This window comes from Sander vitreus, unplaced genomic scaffold, assembly GCF_031162955.1.
Source record: "Sander vitreus isolate 19-12246 unplaced genomic scaffold, sanVit1 ctg294_0, whole genome shotgun sequence".
Classification (NCBI taxonomy): Eukaryota; Metazoa; Chordata; class Actinopteri; order Perciformes; family Percidae; genus Sander; species Sander vitreus.
Genome location: NW_027595448.1, coordinates 87,733 through 107,809, shown reverse-complemented (window position 1 = coordinate 107,809; position 20,077 = coordinate 87,733). Strand labels below are relative to the sequence as shown.

Genomic DNA, 20,077 nt, shown 5'->3' with positions numbered 1-20,077 from the left:
GAAAGAACATTGGACATTGGTTCAGTTTCATGTAGAAAGCTTAAAAAAGCTCACGCCAAACCTGAAAAGTATGGAATCACTTTATTAAATTCATACGAGTAGAACAACTATGATAGCATCGAGACTAATTGTCCAAAGAAACAGTAGTATGGTCATTCATAGATGAAAGAACAGGATGGTAACAACAACACAGGCGTTATCACTTCTGCTTAACCCTGGTGTTGTCCTCGGGTCAAATTTGACCCGTTTTCAAAGATTTTTATATCGGAAATATGGGTTTCTTTGCAACCCATACAACATTCTTCGCCGCTGGTAAAATTAATGATTTCCGCCATTGAATTTGGTTGTTTTATTCAATTTCATAGCATTTGAAAAAAAATTAATGCTTACAATGGTTTTAAAACAGCATCCTGACTAAGTGTAGACATAAACCAGTCTGTGATTCACTCAACATCCTCTGATCTTAACTATTAGTCAAAAATAATTCGTAATATCTGCTTTTTTTATAAACTCAAAAATGTGGTATAATGTCATTTAAATTAGGTTTATTGACCATTAATAAAAAAAGAAAGTTGAAAATAGGGCCAAAAACGTCGGAAAGAAGACAACACAAGGGTTTAGCAACACAAAATACAATAACACCTTTTTTTTCCACTATAGTGATTTAATTAAGGATTATGATGAATGATATACAGTATAAATATGAAGTCAGACATTTCCCCTTTTCTGGTCTCTGATTCAGACGAATTTAACGGCTGCAGACAAGCACAAGTAATTAGAAAAGATGTATAATAACCTCGATATTCAGTTATGTCAACACTAATAATCGGCTGTAAACATTATGTTACATTTAATACCTCTAAGGCGTTCTTGTGTTTTTCTTGGCGGATTAAATGCTACAATTCAACTGATGAAACCCAGGTCTCCACACAGGTTAGCTAAATGAGAATAGTTATGGGTTTTAGTGAAAATATTGTGTTTTTATGCATTTGTTTGGGCTTTTTTCAGGGAGCCAAGCAAACATTAGAATCAAAAAGTTTATGGGTGACTGAAACATGGCCATCTGACAGCTCATCTCGATATAAATAAGCTTGTTTCATGAATAAATCGCTCCTCTGACACTCCCACTAAATATCATCAATCTCTGATCAAGTTATTTTGTGTTAACGTCTGTCCACATCCCTCCTACATTTCCCAGAGTGCTTAGTAACAACCACTAAAGCAGGGGTGTGAGGTGAACACTGAGACATGACTGTGATTACAGTAACACCCCTCACTTTAGTCAAAACACATGACGTCTTTGTGGTTGCATTGCATTCTGGTCTATTGAGGCCACTTTTAAGTAGAAAAAAATGCATCTCTTCTAACAAGTGATGTCTTCATGTGATTGTTCAAAGTTGGTGCAAAATGGCAGCTTTAGAAAGAAGCGCTTGTTGTTTGATTAAGAGACTTGCACCAAGACATTTACATAGAAATAAAGCCATCGTAGTTGCTGTAAGTTTGTGGGCGAGACACCACGTTGTCTACATTTACAATCGTGTTCAAACGTTTGAAGGTTTTTTGTTGTCCCTCCAAGGTAAAGACACGTCGATAATTTCCTATCAGAAGCCATCAACAAAAACATTATGCCACAAGTTTACCCTGAGATGACATCGCCACATTACACATCCAATGATCACAAGAAAAAAAAGTCGATAATTAGGAAATCACACAATACACAACTGATAACAGTACAATGTTGGGTACAATTTGCTGGTGTTCAATTTAAAGCACCTTTTTACTCTCTTGTGCCGGATTGAGTTGCAGTGCAGTTTATGTACAAGGAGCACCGTGTGCCTGTGTAATAAAGACCAACTCAAAAAGGATCCGGTAGTTGTACTTTTGGGGTAGATTTAGCACAGAACAACCACAAACAGTTGCAAAATCGTAGTTGGATACTTGTACGAACAAGTGAGCAGTGCACCATGACGTTTAGTTTGCAAGTGACATGACTGACTTTAAGGCTGACTTAAAGGTGCTTCACGTAGAAGATTCAAATTGATTTTGACGGAATACATGTCGAAAGAAACTTGAGTTATTGTATGTTGCGGTCCATGTTTGATGTGTACAATGTCTGGAAAACATCCACCAAGACAGGAAGAGAAGTACCTCAGCAACTCAAATTTCAGAGGGAGGAAGCATCAGAAAATACTCGCCGCCCCCGACAGCTGCATCCCCGTCAATAAAATGAAAAAGGAGCCTTTGACGGGAGAGTAAAAAAAGAAAACAAAAAAAAAAAAACAGCCGTTTGGAAAGAGCCTAGACAAGACCAGAGCAAAGCTCCAAATCTCTAAACCAATTTTAATCAGCTCTTTCTGGGATTTGTATTGAGGTCATACAAATCCAGTAGGAGATTTAGAAGGTTGCAAAAGTCTAAAAGTTTCAGATTCTACACGTAGCAGCTTTGAGAACCTAGTGCATGTCAAGCGAGTCAAATAATATAAATGGTTCATTCTCATCCCAATGTTCAACGTGACATAACTTTTCGTAAACATACACAAAGTGGCGTGTTATCTATACGCATTTTGAGCTATCCGCGTGGATGTCTATGCGTACACAGCGGACGGGTTGGGTTTAGGAAAACAATACCGGGACGTGGGACAACAACAGCACGGTTGGGTTTAGGAAAACAATACCGGGACGTGGGACAACAACAGCGCGGTTGGGTTTAGGAAAACAATAACGGGACGCGGGACAACAACAGCGCGGTTGGGTTTAGGAAAACAATAACGGGACGCGGGACAACAACAGCGCGGTTGGGTTTAGGAAAACAATACCGGGACGCGGGACAACAACAGCACGGTTGGGTTTAGGAAAACAATACCGGGACGCGGGACAACAGCAGCACGGTTGGGTTTAGGAAACGTGACACGATCCCCGGTCTCCTGGGTGAAAAGTCCTGTGTTATTTGACCCATCCTCCACCCCAACCAACCTCCCTATGGGGATTTTCGGCCTTTCATACTACTCGCTACCGTTCTTTTCTCAGGAGAACTAGACGTAAATTGACAAGCAATCGCAAGGTAATGTAAGTCAATGGAGGCCAAACAGCGTTGATAAACACGGTAAAAAGCGTTTATGCGTCTTGGTAACACGCCGAAATGGCACACGAATTGGCGTGTCATACGTTCGCCACTTATTGAGATCAGTCTGCAATGTTGAACAGCAAACCACAGGTCTGAAAACCTGAACGTTCACAAAGGCACTAATTGTGTTCGACGTCCAATAAAACGTCTGGGGTCAAGTTTTGTACGGAATTATTTTTCTATAGCTGCATTAATTACATTGTTTGATCGAAATGTGCTTTGATTAGCTTCAGATTAGGTTGCTGGGATAAAACACGTTTTTAACTGGAAATATTAGTAGCGTTCAGATGCAGGTTTGAAGTACAGACAGAATGTTAAGTTTCATAAACGGACTGAGGAGATTTGTAACACGTAAAAGTGAGCAAACATTCAACCCAACTGATTAGGAGGATGAAGTCGGTACTCTATCGCAGAGTCTTTTTAGGTTTCTGGTTCTCTTTAGAAACTTACATTATGGACATTAACGGCACAAGATTTAAAAGTGGTAGTAGGTAGTTGTGTTTCTGAAACGAGAGGTGTTGTGATGTTACACTGCTGTAATGTCTCGTCTGTGCCACTTAATTATGGGTTTGCACACAGATACTATACTTTTGACTTCAGGGCTCTTCAGCTGTGTAAATGCAGAGGTGTCTTTACAATACATGAAGCAACTGAGACTTTCACTTGTCAGTCAGCGACAAAAAAAAACACGTGAAATAAAGTTGACATTTTCTGAAAACATAAGTGTTTCTTAGACAGGGCTACAGGCATAACTAGCATGGCAATGACAGATTAACTATCACTGCAAAAGAACAGAGACAACATGTTTATGATAACTGTAAAGACATTCTTCAAGACATCAGATGTCATTATGTACTATACTTAAGTAGTAAATGTAACCATTCAAGAGCAGTTCATTGTGGTCTTCTTTAGCCCCTTTAACCAAATACATTTCATTTTGAGTGCTCTACTTTCTTTGGTTTGTGTTCCTTGAGCACAGAAATAGTGGACCAGCCTACAAACAGATGGCGTCATACGATCTAAACAGACACAATGTTAACACCGAAACTTTCCACACCTTCTCAAAGTGAAGGTGGGTGCTGACGAGTCCTTTTGTAGTTTGAGTGATAGAACAGCTGCTGTGTGTTGAGCTGTGGCGTTGCATGCTACAGCTTCAGCTATACCCTTTGCTGTAGAGTTGTAGATATTAAGGAAGACCATTCATGTGTGTAGCAGAAATATTTGCACATCCAAACGTCTTCGCCTGTCGCAGGAAAGACGGTGCAGGACAGAAAAACATACTTAAAAATAAGGCTGTTGAACACTCTTCAAAACAGCAAGCAGAGATCCATCGGGATCTCTTGAATTAAAAACACTTGCTGTTACAATATTGGGTAACACTTTACTTGAAGGTATCTACGTAAGAGTGACATGACACTGTCATGAACACATGACAGTGTCATGACACATGAACCCTAACCCTAACCCCAACTTGTCATGACAAAAACCAAATGACACATACTGACAGAAGCGTTATGTCATAAACGTTTATGACTTGTTTATAATGTCTATGACACGTTCATGACAGTGTCATGTCACTCTTATGTAGATACCTTCAAGTAAAGTGTAACCCAATCTTGTTAGTGACCAGTATTGTCTAGTAACGGAAACTTCCCATCTACTTTTACACTTCCCATCCGTTTCAGGATGAGGCTTAATTAAACGGCCCATAGAAGGTTTCCACGTATGTTGAAACATGAATAAAATCCATGACATGCCTCTGATGTGTCTTAAATAATGTTCAGCCTGGTGTTGAGCCCATATACAGTATAGTGTAAATCCAGGTACCTGCTAGATGCTGCAGAGCATGTGTTGTTAGGATAAGATTAGTTTTATGTAGGATACAAAGTATAAAAGTACCCTGTAATCACCCGATCGTTGCTACCAAGCTTAGACCTGAAAGCTGTTTACACTGCGAGCAACACTGAAAGCCACAGTGACCAGAGAACAAATCCTATACTGACAGTCACAAGCCAATCCGATGTATGTTCTTTCATTCCTCTGTCAACGCATATGCATATATACTATACGCATAGTATATGAAGAAGAAAAGTCTCAAACCTGGTTATGTGGGAAATGACTGAATAACTCATTTTATCCTGGTTTTTCCTAATTATTTTCACCCGATGCTGGCTAGTAAGCACTTCCTACACATGGCTATGTTGTTGTATGGCGATTACAATTTCCATAGTCGTTCCTGTCAGTTCTGATGATATTGCACATGGCAACTTAACCGCTCACGTTATTTCCCCTGTCTGACTTTCAGATCTCGGAGCAATTAACTTGTTACATAGCAATGATGGCCATAACTATGAAAGCGAGACCCAAGTTGTAATTACTGGGATTATGCTTTAACTCCTCAGCTAATGTATCTTGAAAGGGATTACCCACAGCAGAGTATAAAACATAATTTGCCAGATCGAAACCATCTGGGCCTTTTACACCAACCAGTCATAAAAACAGTGACGCGTCAAAGTTGCCCGTAATGAGTCCAAGCACTAACAGCTTTGAAAGTTCAGGTTAAATCTGTCTCCAGCATTTTGAAGATTTCACATTTTAGAGCATCTTAAAAAAGGCAGAAGGTGTAGCCCTCAGTCCTGTACCAAACCTCACTCTGGTTTCAAGCATGTTTACACTGTGAGCAGGTGTGAAGACTTTTCTCCGTTCTTCAGGTCTGACAACATCGGTCCCGGCCTTCTGGATTTATAAATGAATTATTTCACCACTTAGAAACACACACACACACACACACACACACACACGTCTTTTTTCACCAACACCGAGTTCAGAAGTCCCATCCTCTGTGGTCACTTTTGAAGTCCCAATTTCTGGGATTCCCAACCTGTAAATGCTGCACCCTTGCAGTACAAAACATCAGTAGAGAGTAACAGGAAAGCAAATATTTTGTTATTTATATTATATAATAAATACAACTTTGTTCATATATTTTTATATATGTAAAAAAGGTTCTGCCAAAAAGGGTGACTGGCTAGCAAAACCACTTGATATAGAAGCAGCAGCAGAGCTGTTCATAAAAAGAACTAATATATATTGCCTATATTTTGAGTATATGGAGTCTTGGAATACAATCCATCTCAACTCCTGAGTTTGAGAGAGTGTCAGCAAGCTGCTTGTCAAAACACCCAGCCTCTCAGCTCCGCAGTCTGAAGAAGCTCCTGGTTACGCTGCAACAACAACAAAAAAAAACGTCTGCAGCATAAGCAGGGGTGTGTTTCATCTGAGGAGGAGCTGAACTTAAACTGGAGTCTATTATGGTATTTCCATAGCACAAACTGCTACCCCTAATCAACCAGTTCCTTCTTGGAGGCCAAAAGGCTTCCTGAGCAACTCAAGTCTTTCACCCCCAAAATATGTATCCATCTGCAGAAAAAAAAAAAAAGGTGAGAATGAGGCCTCAGATGGTAACGTGAAAAGAGTCCCAGCTGTCGTCTTTGCCGCTGATGCTCCCATTCTTGTCCGCTGCCATTGTTGCCATCCCGTCTCCAACCTCTCCGTCCGGCTGTTCCCCGGTGGGAGTGGCGCCAGGCTCCGGGTAATACTCGTCATCCTCGTCGAAGTAGCCGTTCTCCATCATGCTGAGGCTGGAGGCGGCGCTCAGGTCCTGGCAGCTGCCCTTGTACTCCTGGATCGACTCGTGGAGCGACCACAGCTGGCACAGCAGGGACATGTCCTGTTGACGCAAACCCACCTGGAGATAGTGGTATTAAAGTGCTCATATTATGCTCATTTTCAGGTTCATAGTTGTATTTAGAGGTTATATCAGAAAAGGTTTACATGGTTTAATTTTCAAAAAACACCATATTTTTGTTGTACTGCACATTACTGCAGCTCCTCTTTTCACCCTGTGTGTTGAGCTCTCTGTTTCAGCTACAGAGTGAGACATCACACTTCTGTTCCATCTTTGTTGGGAGTCGCACATGCTCAGTACCTAGGTCAGCACTACTAGCCAGTCAGAAGCAGAGTATGAGGGCGTGCCACGCTAGCAGCTAGGCGAGCATTATAACATGTGTTACAAAGTGACGCACGTTAGTCACGAAGTAAATGCTGGACTACAATAGAGCTGTTTGGAGCAGTTTGTGAACAGTGTTTTCTGTTGGAGATGGTAAGTCCCTTTGGGGTGGACTTTGGGCTTTTTCCACTTTGTAAACCTATTACGTGCACAAAAAAGATATATAACACACTAAAGGAAAGGGAAAAAGCCAAAAAGCACAATATGAGCACTTAAAAACTATTTTATGTCATTTAAAAAAAGCGATTCATTAATCTAAAAATATAATCAACAGAATAAATAGGAGATTAAAATAATCCTTAGCTGCACCCCTACCTGACATTGTGACATTACTTATTCAAGGCTGAAAAACTAACTCTACTGGCAGGGTTGAAAAGAGCATTTATATTGCATACCACTCAGCTGACAGTGCACAGTCACTGCAAAGCCAGACTCATGTCAAACAGCTGAAACAGAGTACTGAAGCTCCATAAACTGGGGTGCGGCTTACAGATTCTAACATATAGAACGTGAACTACTTATCAGACAAACTAAAACTCATAGTAATACATTAACAACTACAGAGCAGTAAGCCTCGAGTAGGAACGTGCTGCAGAGTTAAACAGCATGTGAGAGAAATCGAAATGGCAAAGGGATAGAGTTTCACCAACCGTTTGATCTTTTTCATCTAAAATAGCTTACTGGCTATTAGGAAAAGTTAAAAAAAAAAAATAAATAAATTGAGCTTAGAATAAAGAACCTAATGGCTTAATTGGTCTCATCCACTGCAAAGCTCTTGGTTTGTCTTGTATCTGGTATTCTTAATGCCAGACTCCATTTTTATATATATATATATATATATATATATATATATATATATATATATATATATATATATATATAAAGCGTCGATAAGCATATAAAAAGAAACGGTGCTTTTGTTCATTACCTCGGCAAACAATTTCCTAAATAGAGCAAAACAATGCACAAAAAGCTGGTCATTTTGGGCTTGTTCAGTTTTACTATCTATCTCTAAGATCTAGCTAAGTGGGCTGCTGCAAAAAGCGAGATCCATACCTGAAAGTTGATATTGTATTTATGTAATGTAGTGTATGGTAAATGGTATGTATGCCGAATTTACCAGGAGACTCTAATAATTTGTGAAATGCCTTAAATTGTGTGCTAAGAGGCGTGTAAGTTTGTACAATAGCCAGACTAAATCAAACTACTAGTTTCTTTGGGGAATTTGGCTGAATACGAATGGGCATCGCATAAGGATAAGGCGGCGTTCGACAAACCAGGGGTGAAAAACAGAGCACTTTCCCATCGTCAAATCAAATCAAATGAATACTCGCTGAAATGTTACCATTTCTTTCCGCAGGAGAGCCAGAGCAGCGTCGAGGTTGGCCGGCTTGTTGGCCAGCAGGTTGTCTGCGTTGTTCCTGCCTCGGCTCAGATCGTCCTGGATCATGGTTTTCTTTACGTACATCCTCTCCATGTCTCTCCAGGAGCCGCCGCTTGAGTTCAGCAAGCCGCTCAGGCTCTTCGGCAGGGGGGGCAGACCCTCGATACAGGCCATTCCCCCCAACGAACCGTTCGTTGACTTACCATTCATTGTCCTGTGAGTTAATAAGCGAAGAGATGTTAGTGTTTACACTCAAGTTAACTGTTTCGTGCTTAAATCCTGTATATGCTGAGAAGAAGCAGCCGTCTCCCGCACCAAACAAACCAAGCAACAGCAGTGGCTTTCTGTTTCTGCCCAGGGCGGCCAGCAGCGACGGATCAAGTAACCCGGATTTAAGTTATTCATTTTCCGGTACGATGATCAAAATAAAAGCATCACTGATGAACAGTGTAGGGGATTTTATTTTTTTACTAAACAGTCAAAAAATATGAATCAAGCAGTTTCCAAACAATAACTCACTTAAAAATTACAACTGAAGAGTAGCAAAAGAACAAAATGTAATGATTTGGAAAATTTATGAAAACTGGATTTAGTTTTTTTGTGGGGGTCCCGGTAGGATGTTGACATTTTGTGGGTGCCAAATAAAATCCAAACACAACTATTCAGTTTCAACCAGATATTTTTGTGAATAAAGTACAGAACTTGCGGTACTAATGCCCATCATTCATTGGGGCTCCACTGGTGACGAGCCTTTGAAAACCATAAACGCTTTTATTTTAGAGTTAAACTTCCGGTATTGTTTTGAGATTGTTAAAAACTTGACGATACTGGATTGTGGCTGAGTGGTAAAATCCGCTTCCTGTCCTTTTAACACAGTGGCTGCTGGGCGTCTCCCTGCTTAACAGCCAGGACTACTGAGTCAGTATGTTACATTTCATATTATACATATACATTTTATTCAACATTATACAACATGATTTGAACACCAGAACAGAACAGATAAAAAAGAGATATATTTCATTTTAAACATGAGACAAGAGATGAGACAAGATCACGGAAAAATGTTTATAATGAGAAATGATGAAATAAATTCCTTTTTAGAATGACATCTACAATACTGATCAATTGATACAAAATTGAGTTAAACTGATTAATCTTGACACATTTAAATAAAAATAAAAATGACTTCCTTATACTTCAAAGTAAAATCTTGAAAAACTAGTGTGTTTATAAACGCAATATTTACAAATATCATCAATAAATACTGTCTATTCAAATTATTGAATAAGCCAGAGAATGTATGTTCTTTTGAAGGCATTCATCTTTGTTGTTAGATAGCCTGTATTATGTTCCGTCTCTGATAATAAAACATTTTACAGTCAATATACTTAACTGGAAGACGCTTTGGATAAAAGCGTCAGCTAAATGACATGTAATGTAATGGAATACTTTTTATGCATTAAACTAAATGTCTGCCTATTGGTTTAATGGAATATTGTGTTCATTTGAGTCCCTACAATAAAACTAATTGATACATTCCCCCCAGCAGAGTGCAGACAGAGGGTTTGAGGTCATGACAGGAGTGTGTGTGCAGGACAATAGTTTTGAGAATAAAGGACAGATGGTGGGATTCACTACCCCACCCCCCCCACCCCAACAATAACCTTGAAATCAATAAACAAAAGCATCACACACGCTCCTCTGCAAAAGAGGAGCATGTGTTGTACCACACATAAATACACACACACACACACACACACACACACACACACAGACACACACACACAGAGTCAGGCAGATTGATGACGCCTGAAGCCTGGTATTTCTAATCGCTCCACAAAATGAATTTAACCTGACTCATTTCCTACAGACATTAATGTTGCACAACAGCCAGGTCTCACGCTTCAGAAAAGACATGGCTCAAATAAATAATGATTTGCTTTCATGAATCTAATTATTGGTCAAACATGTGTTTCTAAAGCTGTCAGATATTGAAAATGATTGAAATTTCTTTTCCTTCTTGGGAGTGCGCTGAGAAGATCAATATTGATCTCATGTCTCTGGCAAAAAAGTATAGTCTGCATGTTGTCTCTGAAAGACGCAACCGACCAAATGTAGTAAAAGGTCATGGCACAAGTTAGAAATATAAATTATATATAGAAATATATCAAGTGAATAATATGAAGAGAGAGGCATGGTGTCTTTGAACCACTAACAACTTTGTTAGCGTTAGCTGACTGGCTAAAATGTTTAGCCCCTATAATTCTACAGCAGTATGCAGTACAGTATATATGAATGATTAACCTTGCATGCACTAGCTAGAGTAGTTTTATGAGTACAATTAGCTTGGCAGATAGTTATCTAGTTAAATAGGTGGATTAGCTATTAGTGTTTTCCGTTAGCTAGCTGGTTAGTTAGTTAGTTAGTTAGCTTGTTTGCTCCAGTGATGTTACAGTAAACACACTTTTAGTTACATCTCTATGCCTATTACTCTATTTTCTCAGTTTCGAGGCTCCGTAGTGGTTTTAAATTGTATTTAAATAAGAATTAACTGAATGCTCAGTGTTGACGTACAAAATAAAATTGCATTTTCTGCTAAATAGGTGTGTTCTGGGATAGATAACCAACTGATAATGTGACTTTTTAACGGTTTTAATTCCATGCTAGTCAATGCAGTATCATTATGTTATATTCGTCCCTTGAAAAGCATCACATCCCCACTGTGAAGCCTAATCCTGCACTCGAAACAATTAGCCATCAGTTCACAGTCCACAGCTGCACAGTTTAAAAAGACTGATCAAGGACAATCTGTTTTGTGTGATGGTTTTATGAGCAGAAGGACCCCTCTATAAGCTTTCATCACTACCACCACCATCACCAACATAACCATCACTGCCTCCTGAGATCAAAGGATTAGGCGTATGATGGCACCCCCTGGGGATGCATGTAACCGTAGCAGGCTCGGGTTAATCTGCCTTGCTAAAAGCATGAGTTTGCATCACTTAGGCTGACTAATAATGATCTATATATCCGCTAATGTCTCTGCTGGAAAGCAATGTATCTTGCTAAAAGGCCCAAAAAAAATACAGTAAGTACTCATGCAGGCACTAAAGGACACCAGACTTCTCCAATAATACATTCTCTGATTGCTTGTCTTTTATTTTGTCTGCCTTTATTTGTACTTTATTCTATTCCCTCCCCCATCCAATTTAGCTTCTAATTGTGTTTTTTTTTATTTTAAAATGTTTTTGTATGTCTTATCTTAAGCCCTTCATTTCTGTTTATGAAAGATGCAATGCAATGCATGCATCAACAGTAGATTTAATGACAGTTTTGATAGTTAATTCAAGTCATTTATCAACCAAAATGCCACATTTGCCAACTCCAGCTTCTCAAATGTGAGGATTTGCTGCTTTCCTCCATTAATATCACTGTTAATTTAAAATCTTTGGGTTTTAGGCTGTTGTTCAGACAAAAGGAACAATACAAAGACGTCACCTTGGGCTCTGTGGAACTGTGACTGGCATTTCTTTTCAACTATTTTCTGACATTTAATAAACTCATTAATCAATTAATTGAAAACAAAATATCAAGTATACAGATTTACAGATTAAAGTTAAAGTTATCATCAGTTGCAGCACTAGGGTGCAAATACTGTCATTATTCTCTGCCTAATAAGATATTTTACACCATGCATAGAAAATTAGCTTCAACATTTTCCATAATAAATAAGTCATTTGAGGGTTTTCACCACACTCTAAATCATGGATGAAATCACAGGCATCCAATAAACATGGCAAGATATGACAATGCCATCACTCAGCCTTAAGATGAGTTATCTATTATAAGAAAGAGCATAAATCATCTAAAAAAAGAAATAAGCCACAGATTTGTATGTACTGTAATCCGTTGCCGTGCTTTGTGTTGTATATTAACCATTTTCCCCCCAATTGAGGGACACACACACTGGATAAATACATGTTTAAAAGACAATGTGGGGTTACAGTGAACATGTACTGTCACTTTTAAGCTATCATTTATATATTCTCTTGAAATTTAATGATCTCCCTCTACACTGGTGGTTTGGTGACTTGACATATTTTACATCACACACAGACAACTATATATATATATATATATATATATATATATAAATAAAAAGCATAACAACATAGCAACATAATATGCTGATAAATGATCTATGCAGAGAAAAAACTGGCACCTCTACCAGAAATAATCACCCCAAAGTGTGCCTCAGTTCCATCTAGCCGACAGAACAACATTGCATTGAACTTGGAGCTTGTCTGGGATGCATCATTGTCAGAGACACAATAGGTTCGAGGGGAAGGAGTATGGGTGTGTGTTGGTGTGTGTTTGGGGGAGGTCAGCTTCCTATAATGCATCAGTGTACAGCAGGTCAGGGAAGAGGAGTGTCCGGTAAGAACAGCTGCTGTCACTGACATCAGTTTCCCTCTGCGGAGGGGCCTCTGGAGGGGGTTGAGATTAGCATGATGTATGGTAATTGTAGTGACAATGGTGTATACTGCTATGTTTTATAGTATAAAATCACAAAAGAAATATGTGGAAGCCATGTCTACAATACAAATGTACTAAAAACACATCAGTGGTGCATTCAGGTCCAATAGGTCCAATAGTGACCAAACATTACATTACATTCGCCTGCTCTGGAGCCACTACATGGGTAAAACAGCCCCTTCCTGCTGTTGAAGACAGTAAACAATGAGTTTGTGCTGCCTTCAAGTGCCCCCCCCCCCCGTGAACTGCAACTTCCGAGTGCAGTGTGATTCACTTTACTTAAGTGCAATTTTGAGGTTTAGCATTGTGCATTAGCATATACTATACTGCACTAATATATGTCAGTCACAGGGGCCACTTTTCAGCAGTACACTTACTTTGTATACATTTTGCTGCTAATAATTGTGTACTTAAGTAGGATTTTACTTGTAATAGAGTTTATTTTTTATTTATTTTTAAAATGTTTGTACTACTCAGTATACTTCTCGATGTGTGGGAACAAAAACTCTTGACTGAGAGAAGCAGAACATCCTGCACACTGTTGGGTCACTTGTGCCCACCTTGATAACAACCTTTCAGTCTGTAGGCCTTCATCAGGAGAACATTAACTCAAATGTGACTCGTTCTGCTTTCAAGTGCTCCTTATAAAAAGTGCATGAGTCAGAAATATGACTTGTTATTCATTCAATCACTCTAGGATGGAAATAACAAAACGAGACCTTTTCTTCTTCTTCTTTAAACATCACATTTTGGTACTTCAAACATCAGAGAGAACCCATGCGTTCTTACCCAGATCTATTCTTCACTTGAAAAAGTGAAGCACGTGCAGCCAGATGCTAATCAGAGATTTGTACAGCTGCAGACTGTGGTAATTGAAATGGGATGGGTGTATGCTGACATGCTTTGTCCCTGCCGCTGGCCTCCCTGCAGTCTGTCCTGCAGGAACAGTAGGGCGTAGTCCTGATCAGCAGCTGGCCTCCCCCTCCCTGATCTCTGCCCTCCCCCTCCTCTTTCTGCTCACCCACCAGCGCTGTTACACCTACTTTCTGTCTGCCTCTCCCAGTCTCCAACACAACTCCTTTCACTATCAACAGTTTCGGGTGCTCTGTGGACTTTTTTTTTGTTCGGACTCTGCCAGTTTCTACATAATGAGACTGCTGGAGGCAACCCTGACACTGTATTTAAAACTGAACATGCACAGATTCATTAAGTGAAGTTAAGTTGTGGTCATTTTTCATTTTAATAGTTTTAGTTTTTTTTTTAAATCATAAGATGATTAATGGTAAGATACTGGTGTGAATTATGCTCCAAACAAAAACACTCAGGTAAATAGAACAGTACAAATGTTTTATTTGGCAACACAATCTAAACGTATTTAACAATTTCCATAAAAAAAACACACACACACACACACAACATATAAAAGGTGGAACATACAGATATAAGATTCTCATGTTGTAGCAGCAGAATTAGCATTTTGAACTCGAGACATTTTGCTAAAAATACAGTAATGTCAACGAAAGCATGTAAACCATCCTCAGTTTCTCTACTATAGATCTGATTGATGAAGTACATCAGTATTGAATGACTAGACCCAATCAGATACCCGTGCACTTCCCGAAACTGCAGTGCAAATGTGAAGGCTTGCTGAAATAAATAGCTGGCGAGCTTGAAATCTGATTCCCCCAGATCAGCGGAGGTCAGTCGGTGTCTCCTGCTGCTGTCTGGAGGGCAGCGGATGCAGATTTGAGGTGGACGATTACATCAGACTACAGGAAGCAGCCAACGCATCAGCCCCTAGAGGAGGCTAAAGTAACCTTTCTACACAGAACACATCATCTGGATTCAAACCAGAACTGATCGGCTTTCACATCATATCGATCAAACTAACGCTCATCAAATGTAGGCATGTCTAACGTGAAGGAGACCAGAGCCCGGAGACAACAGACACGCAGGTTGTACACACAGTGGAACAACTGAACGTCATCCTTAAAATATTCAACGCAGTTAAAACAAGAATGCTTCAGTTACCGGTACAATACACAAACTTGTCCTCGCCACCAGACACAATTTACTGGAATTTTGAGTGTTTTGTCCCGATGAAAAAGACATAATTAATTTAAGTAAAAAGTGAACGACTTACATTATCTGTTAAACCCTGCTGTTCTCTAGTACACTAAGGCACAAACTGTCAGACAGGCACTAGTGAGAGAAGAATTGTCATTATTACAGTAAGGTAGTCAGTCCAATCTGGGAGTAAAACTGTGTCCAGCCATTCTTTTCAAATCAAAAGTGGGAGTAATTTCCCTAAAATCCAACATCTAAAAGTCAAACTGAGAAACTTAAAAAAAAGGAGATCTGGTCCAACGTCCGATCAAATCACTAAAACTCAAACAGCAGCGAACTCTCTGAAACTTCCCTGAACGGTTTTTTTTTAAAGTTGGGTTTTATTGCCAAATCCCTGTCAGTGTCTACAGTCTGCTCCTCCTCATTCAGGAGAGGCAGGAATCAAGATGCTCATTGATCTTTGACTCCTGCACCTTTGCTTGGCACGCAGGACAGCCGACCATCAGCGCGGAGGAGGAAGAGGAGGGGGCAAAACTATTCGGCCCTGCCGAGGAATGGAGGGAGGATGAAGAGGAAGATAAAGACGAGGCGGCGGCAGGTGCAGTCCTTTGCTGCACTGCGGGCGATTTCGTCTTCACCGACCCCCTTGATGCTGCTGAATCGCTGCCTAATGTCTTCTGGAAGAAGTCAACGATGCTGGACGAGCTTCTGCTGTCGTCCCACGGCCTCTTCCTCGATACCTGACCCCCACCAGCAGCTCCTGATGTTCTGTCACTGTTAGAATGACCGAAATACGTGGACAGTGTTGGTTTGGTTCCTGTTGAAACTACAGCATGGCTGGATTCACTAGGACTGGGCATAGATGTTCTGGGAGAGGAGGAGGCTGGGTGGTTATTTTGCGGTTTCCGAAAGATGGAAGACGCAGAGGTAGCGCTCGTCGTACTGTTCGGTGATGTCCGTGAATCTCTTTTAGTTTCTGTGTCTGAGGTGGAGGACTGACTCGCTGCCCTGCTGAAGCTGTTGAAGAGGTCTTCGATGGACTTCTGCTTGGGTCGATCTGCTTCTTGGCTACGGCTGCTGCTGTGCGGTTTGGGGATTCTCACTGGCGAGCCGTTGATGTTGACAAAAGCTCTCGTGTTACCGACAGACCTCTTCGTAGGGTGCTTCTGGCCCATGGAGGTAGCTGGTCTGATGGAGGGAAAGGCGCTAGAGATTGCTCTGTTATTAAGGCCTGAGCGAACCGGAGAATTGAGAGTTTTAGCCGGAGAGGAAGGGGTGAAGAGTTTCTTTGGAGAGGAAGGCACTTCTGGTGTGTGAGATGGGGGGGAAGACGCGGAGGACTGTGTCATCCCTCCGAGTAGGAATCCTTTGCCACTGAATGGGATAATGTTCCTTATGTCCTGTGAGCCAGAACCTGAGAGGGAGAAAATGTACGAATCAGGCAACAATTGAGATGTCCGAACAAATACATTATTACACTATGCTTTGAAAGGATTCTCCAGGATATGAAGTGAAATTCACTCGACTTAAAGAGCTGCTACCCAAAAGCCTAAATAAAAACATGTTATTACAACACAGGGCCGCACAACAGGAGGATGTTGTTGAATGCTGAGATAACAATATTACGTTCGATAAATGAAAGGAAATCATTTCCAAAATTCTTTTATTGAACAACTTAAACATTGAATTGAATATAAAAAGGCACCACTAAAAAAAGGTTACATTTTAAGGTGCCGTCTTTTTTGATGTGTCGCAGCCTTTTGCGCCAGTTGATTTCGCGATTACGATAAAAAAAAAAAATAAAATAAAAACGATATATTGTGCAGCCCTTCTACAGCAGAGGAACATGCTCATCACCTGTAGTTGTACTTGAAGGCTTTCCATTTCCTGAGTCCTTCTTCTCGGAGGTCTTCCCATCCTTTTTACCATCCTTCTTGCCTTTTTTTCTGTATCCTTCAGGCTCCTTGACCTTGGTGTAGGTCCCTCCACACGTCCTCTTGTGGTCCTCCCACCAGGGATCCTGAGCAGATGGAGCCCGGTTCATGGCCCTCTTCACAAAGCCAAAATAGGGCTTGCGGTTTTGACAGGGCCCGCTGCATTTCCACCAGTGCTGCCGGTACACGTCGACCTCATCATGGAAACTGTGGTAGATCTGACAAGTGGACGAGGTTTATTTTTTTTATTATTATTGCAATCTCTGTTAAAGGCTGTGACAAGATAAGACACTATCAGCCAAATATGTGAAATGTGTAATAGAAGATACACCTACAGATATTTTTGTCCCACTGGCACTGTTGATCCGGTTCATGTGTTTGCAGAACTCGGGGCCATGACCGTCTCTGTCTCTGTTGTTCTGGGTCACAAACAGCAGCGCGTGAATCATTTCATGGAGGAGAGTCTGTTAAAACAAAACAAATATAATTATTAATCCAGGTAAATCGGTTTTAGAAAGGACGTGTTTTTTTCCTTTTCATTTCCAGCTCCATCTCATACACTGACATGTCCAGCTGGGACTTGGGAGCTGAAGGCAAAATGTGTCTTGAAAGGCATGAAAACTTTAGAGGAAGAGTTGCAATTGTATTTTTTTTACTATTTTTTTTATTTATTTATTATTTATCTAACCTGATACTTTTCTTTGCCTATTTATGTATTCTTTTAACCCTCTAATCCAACTCTTAGTAAACTGGTTGTATACCTTTCAAGCCTTATAATAAGCTGTTGAAAAAAAAAAAAAAACATAAATGGTATCTTTAGTTGCGTTTTCTGATCCTTTTTTCTTTGACATAAGGTTGCTGTTTCGACACAAGGTATTCTCTTTACTGCAAATTGATTTGAAATATTTTGGATTAAAAAAAAAGGCATTTGAATACTCAAATCGCCTCTGATAAACAAATATTGGTGTAACTGTCCACCGTACCTCCACCAGGTCTTTTCTTGGTCTAAGCTTCAGCAGAGGCTCACTGAGTCTGATTGAACACAGGCCACCTCGGCCCTCATAAGAACACACACCAGCACACCTACAAAAAAAGCACAGAGAGAGCGACAGAGACATTAGAGACAAACTCCATTTGCACCCAGCAGCACTAGTGTAGATTTAAGGTCCCATATTGTAAAAAAAGTGAGATTTCCATGTCTTTTTTTATTATAAAGCAGGTCGAGGAGCGTTTCAGACAGAGGGTAACTGCAGGTATATTCAGACAGTATTCCCCACTTAGACATGATGTCCACATTACTGATGATTATTTATCTAAAATCTAAGTGTGAAGATATTTTGTTAGAGCACCAATTGCCAACCCTAGAATATCACCGCAATATCGATATCGAGATATTTGGTCAAGAATATCGTGCTATCTGATTTTCTCCCCAGCCCTGTTTTTTTTTTAGCCATTTAACATGTTTTAGTAGAAATCCAAAATACAAGTATGAGCCTGAAAATGAGCATGATATGGGACCTTTAAACAGTGACAGCACCTTCTCTACTTTGGTCACACCAAACTCCATACAAAAATCTGACAACTGTATTTTTAGTGAAGTCAGTGTGGTTTTGGCCTTTGACAACACTATAAATCATAACATAATAAGTGACTTACAGTGTCATTCTTGGGCTCCACTTAACCTCAACACCGCTGAGTTTCCCCCAGAAGAATGTGTCATTGAACTCCAGAAACATGGCTCTGACATCGGGACTGGGGTCCAGCGTCTCCCAGGATGCGTCCACGATGGACAGCGGCCTGTCGGGCCGGACAGTCGGCTTCCAGTAGGGAACAACATCGCTGCCACCTCCAGCTACCTCCACTTTCCGTTTCTTACTGCTTTGTCCGAAGCCATTGTCCTCAAAGCTGTTTGATAAATATGATGAGGTCTCGTATTCATTGTCAAACTGCTCCTGAAGCCGAATTGCGAGCAGAAAATCCTCATCCATTACAATTGAAACACAAAAAAAAGGTGATGTGAGCTGAGGTAGCGTTAGCTAGCCACGTAGCTACGTTAGCTTGTCAATGTTTATATTAGCTAGCTTGCTGAAGCTAACGTAGCTGGTACGGGGTTCTCAAACAACAAGTGACACAATCACCGTGCCAGAATACAGTCTGACAAATATACTACCTGTAAAAATGCTCGAATTTGTGTCATGATTTCATTAAAACATTTGTATCTTCATGTCGGACGAAGGTTTCTGCCAACTGTCAGTCCAAAGGTAGCGCCAACAGTTGCGTCAAGTTTCCCACAATGCAACCAAAGTATATCCGTTAACGATTTCAAAATAAAATTTCTGGAGAAAAAACCCAAAAAAACCCCAAAAAAAACTGCGGCCATCCATTTGTATAGAAGGGGTGTGTGTCAATACAGCATTTTTTAAAATATATATGTTGAATAATCAAAGTACGATCATTTGTCTTTCTGTAGCACTATTGCTTTTAAATCGTTGTAACCTTATGCTCTTGGTATTAAACATATTTCCGGCTCTTGATTTGAATAATACTGGCAAACCTGACAAAACGTGCTTGTTTCAAAGTTCTCTTAATACATGCATGGTTTCAAACGGTCAGGATGCCAACAACAACAACAAAGGAATTCTGGGAATTGTTGTGTTCTTTATTTCAAGTAGTTGGCCAGTCTAAATTATTTTTTCATTCTTCTCCATTGTACTAAAAGATTTAAATCACTTTTTTCACTATACAAATTTGCAAAATCAGAAATGAACAACATACAGCTTTTAACTAAATAAATGGTTAGAAAATTCCCTGCTATATTGAACGAAAAAAAAAAAAAACAGTGCTTCATTTTCAGTTTATAAAACTACTTTCTAAACTGCGATACAATCTAAGAACAATGACAATCACAAAAAGATAAGAAAAATGTGGTTAGGATTAAGAATATATACAAACACTTATTTCTT

The 20,077-nt window shown here is 39.9% G+C and overlaps 2 protein-coding genes across 2 annotated transcripts; both read right to left on the bottom strand.

Annotated features, from left to right (window-relative positions):
* Positions 1-6,048: 6,048 nt before the first annotated feature.
* fam89a (family with sequence similarity 89 member A) lies at positions 6,049-8,953 on the bottom strand. The gene is made up of 3 exons (XM_078244737.1): positions 8,893-8,953; positions 8,539-8,791; positions 6,049-6,872 (listed from the first exon to the last, which is right to left on the bottom strand). Exons 2-3 carry the CDS (start codon positions 8,785-8,787, stop codon positions 6,579-6,581), a joined length of 543 nt encoding a protein of 180 aa, XP_078100863.1. The 5' UTR covers positions 8,788-8,791; positions 8,893-8,953; the 3' UTR covers positions 6,049-6,578.
* Positions 8,954-14,446: 5,493 nt separating this feature from the next.
* On the bottom strand, positions 14,447-19,399 carry sprtn (SprT-like N-terminal domain). Its single transcript, XM_078244739.1, has 5 exons — positions 18,771-19,399; positions 18,098-18,197; positions 17,450-17,578; positions 17,038-17,332; positions 14,447-16,594 (listed from the first exon to the last, which is right to left on the bottom strand). The coding sequence occupies exons 1-5, from the start codon at positions 19,100-19,102 to the stop codon at positions 15,606-15,608; spliced, it is 1,845 nt and encodes a 614-aa protein (XP_078100865.1). The 5' UTR covers positions 19,103-19,399; the 3' UTR covers positions 14,447-15,605.
* Between the last annotated feature and the right edge of the window lie 678 nt (positions 19,400-20,077).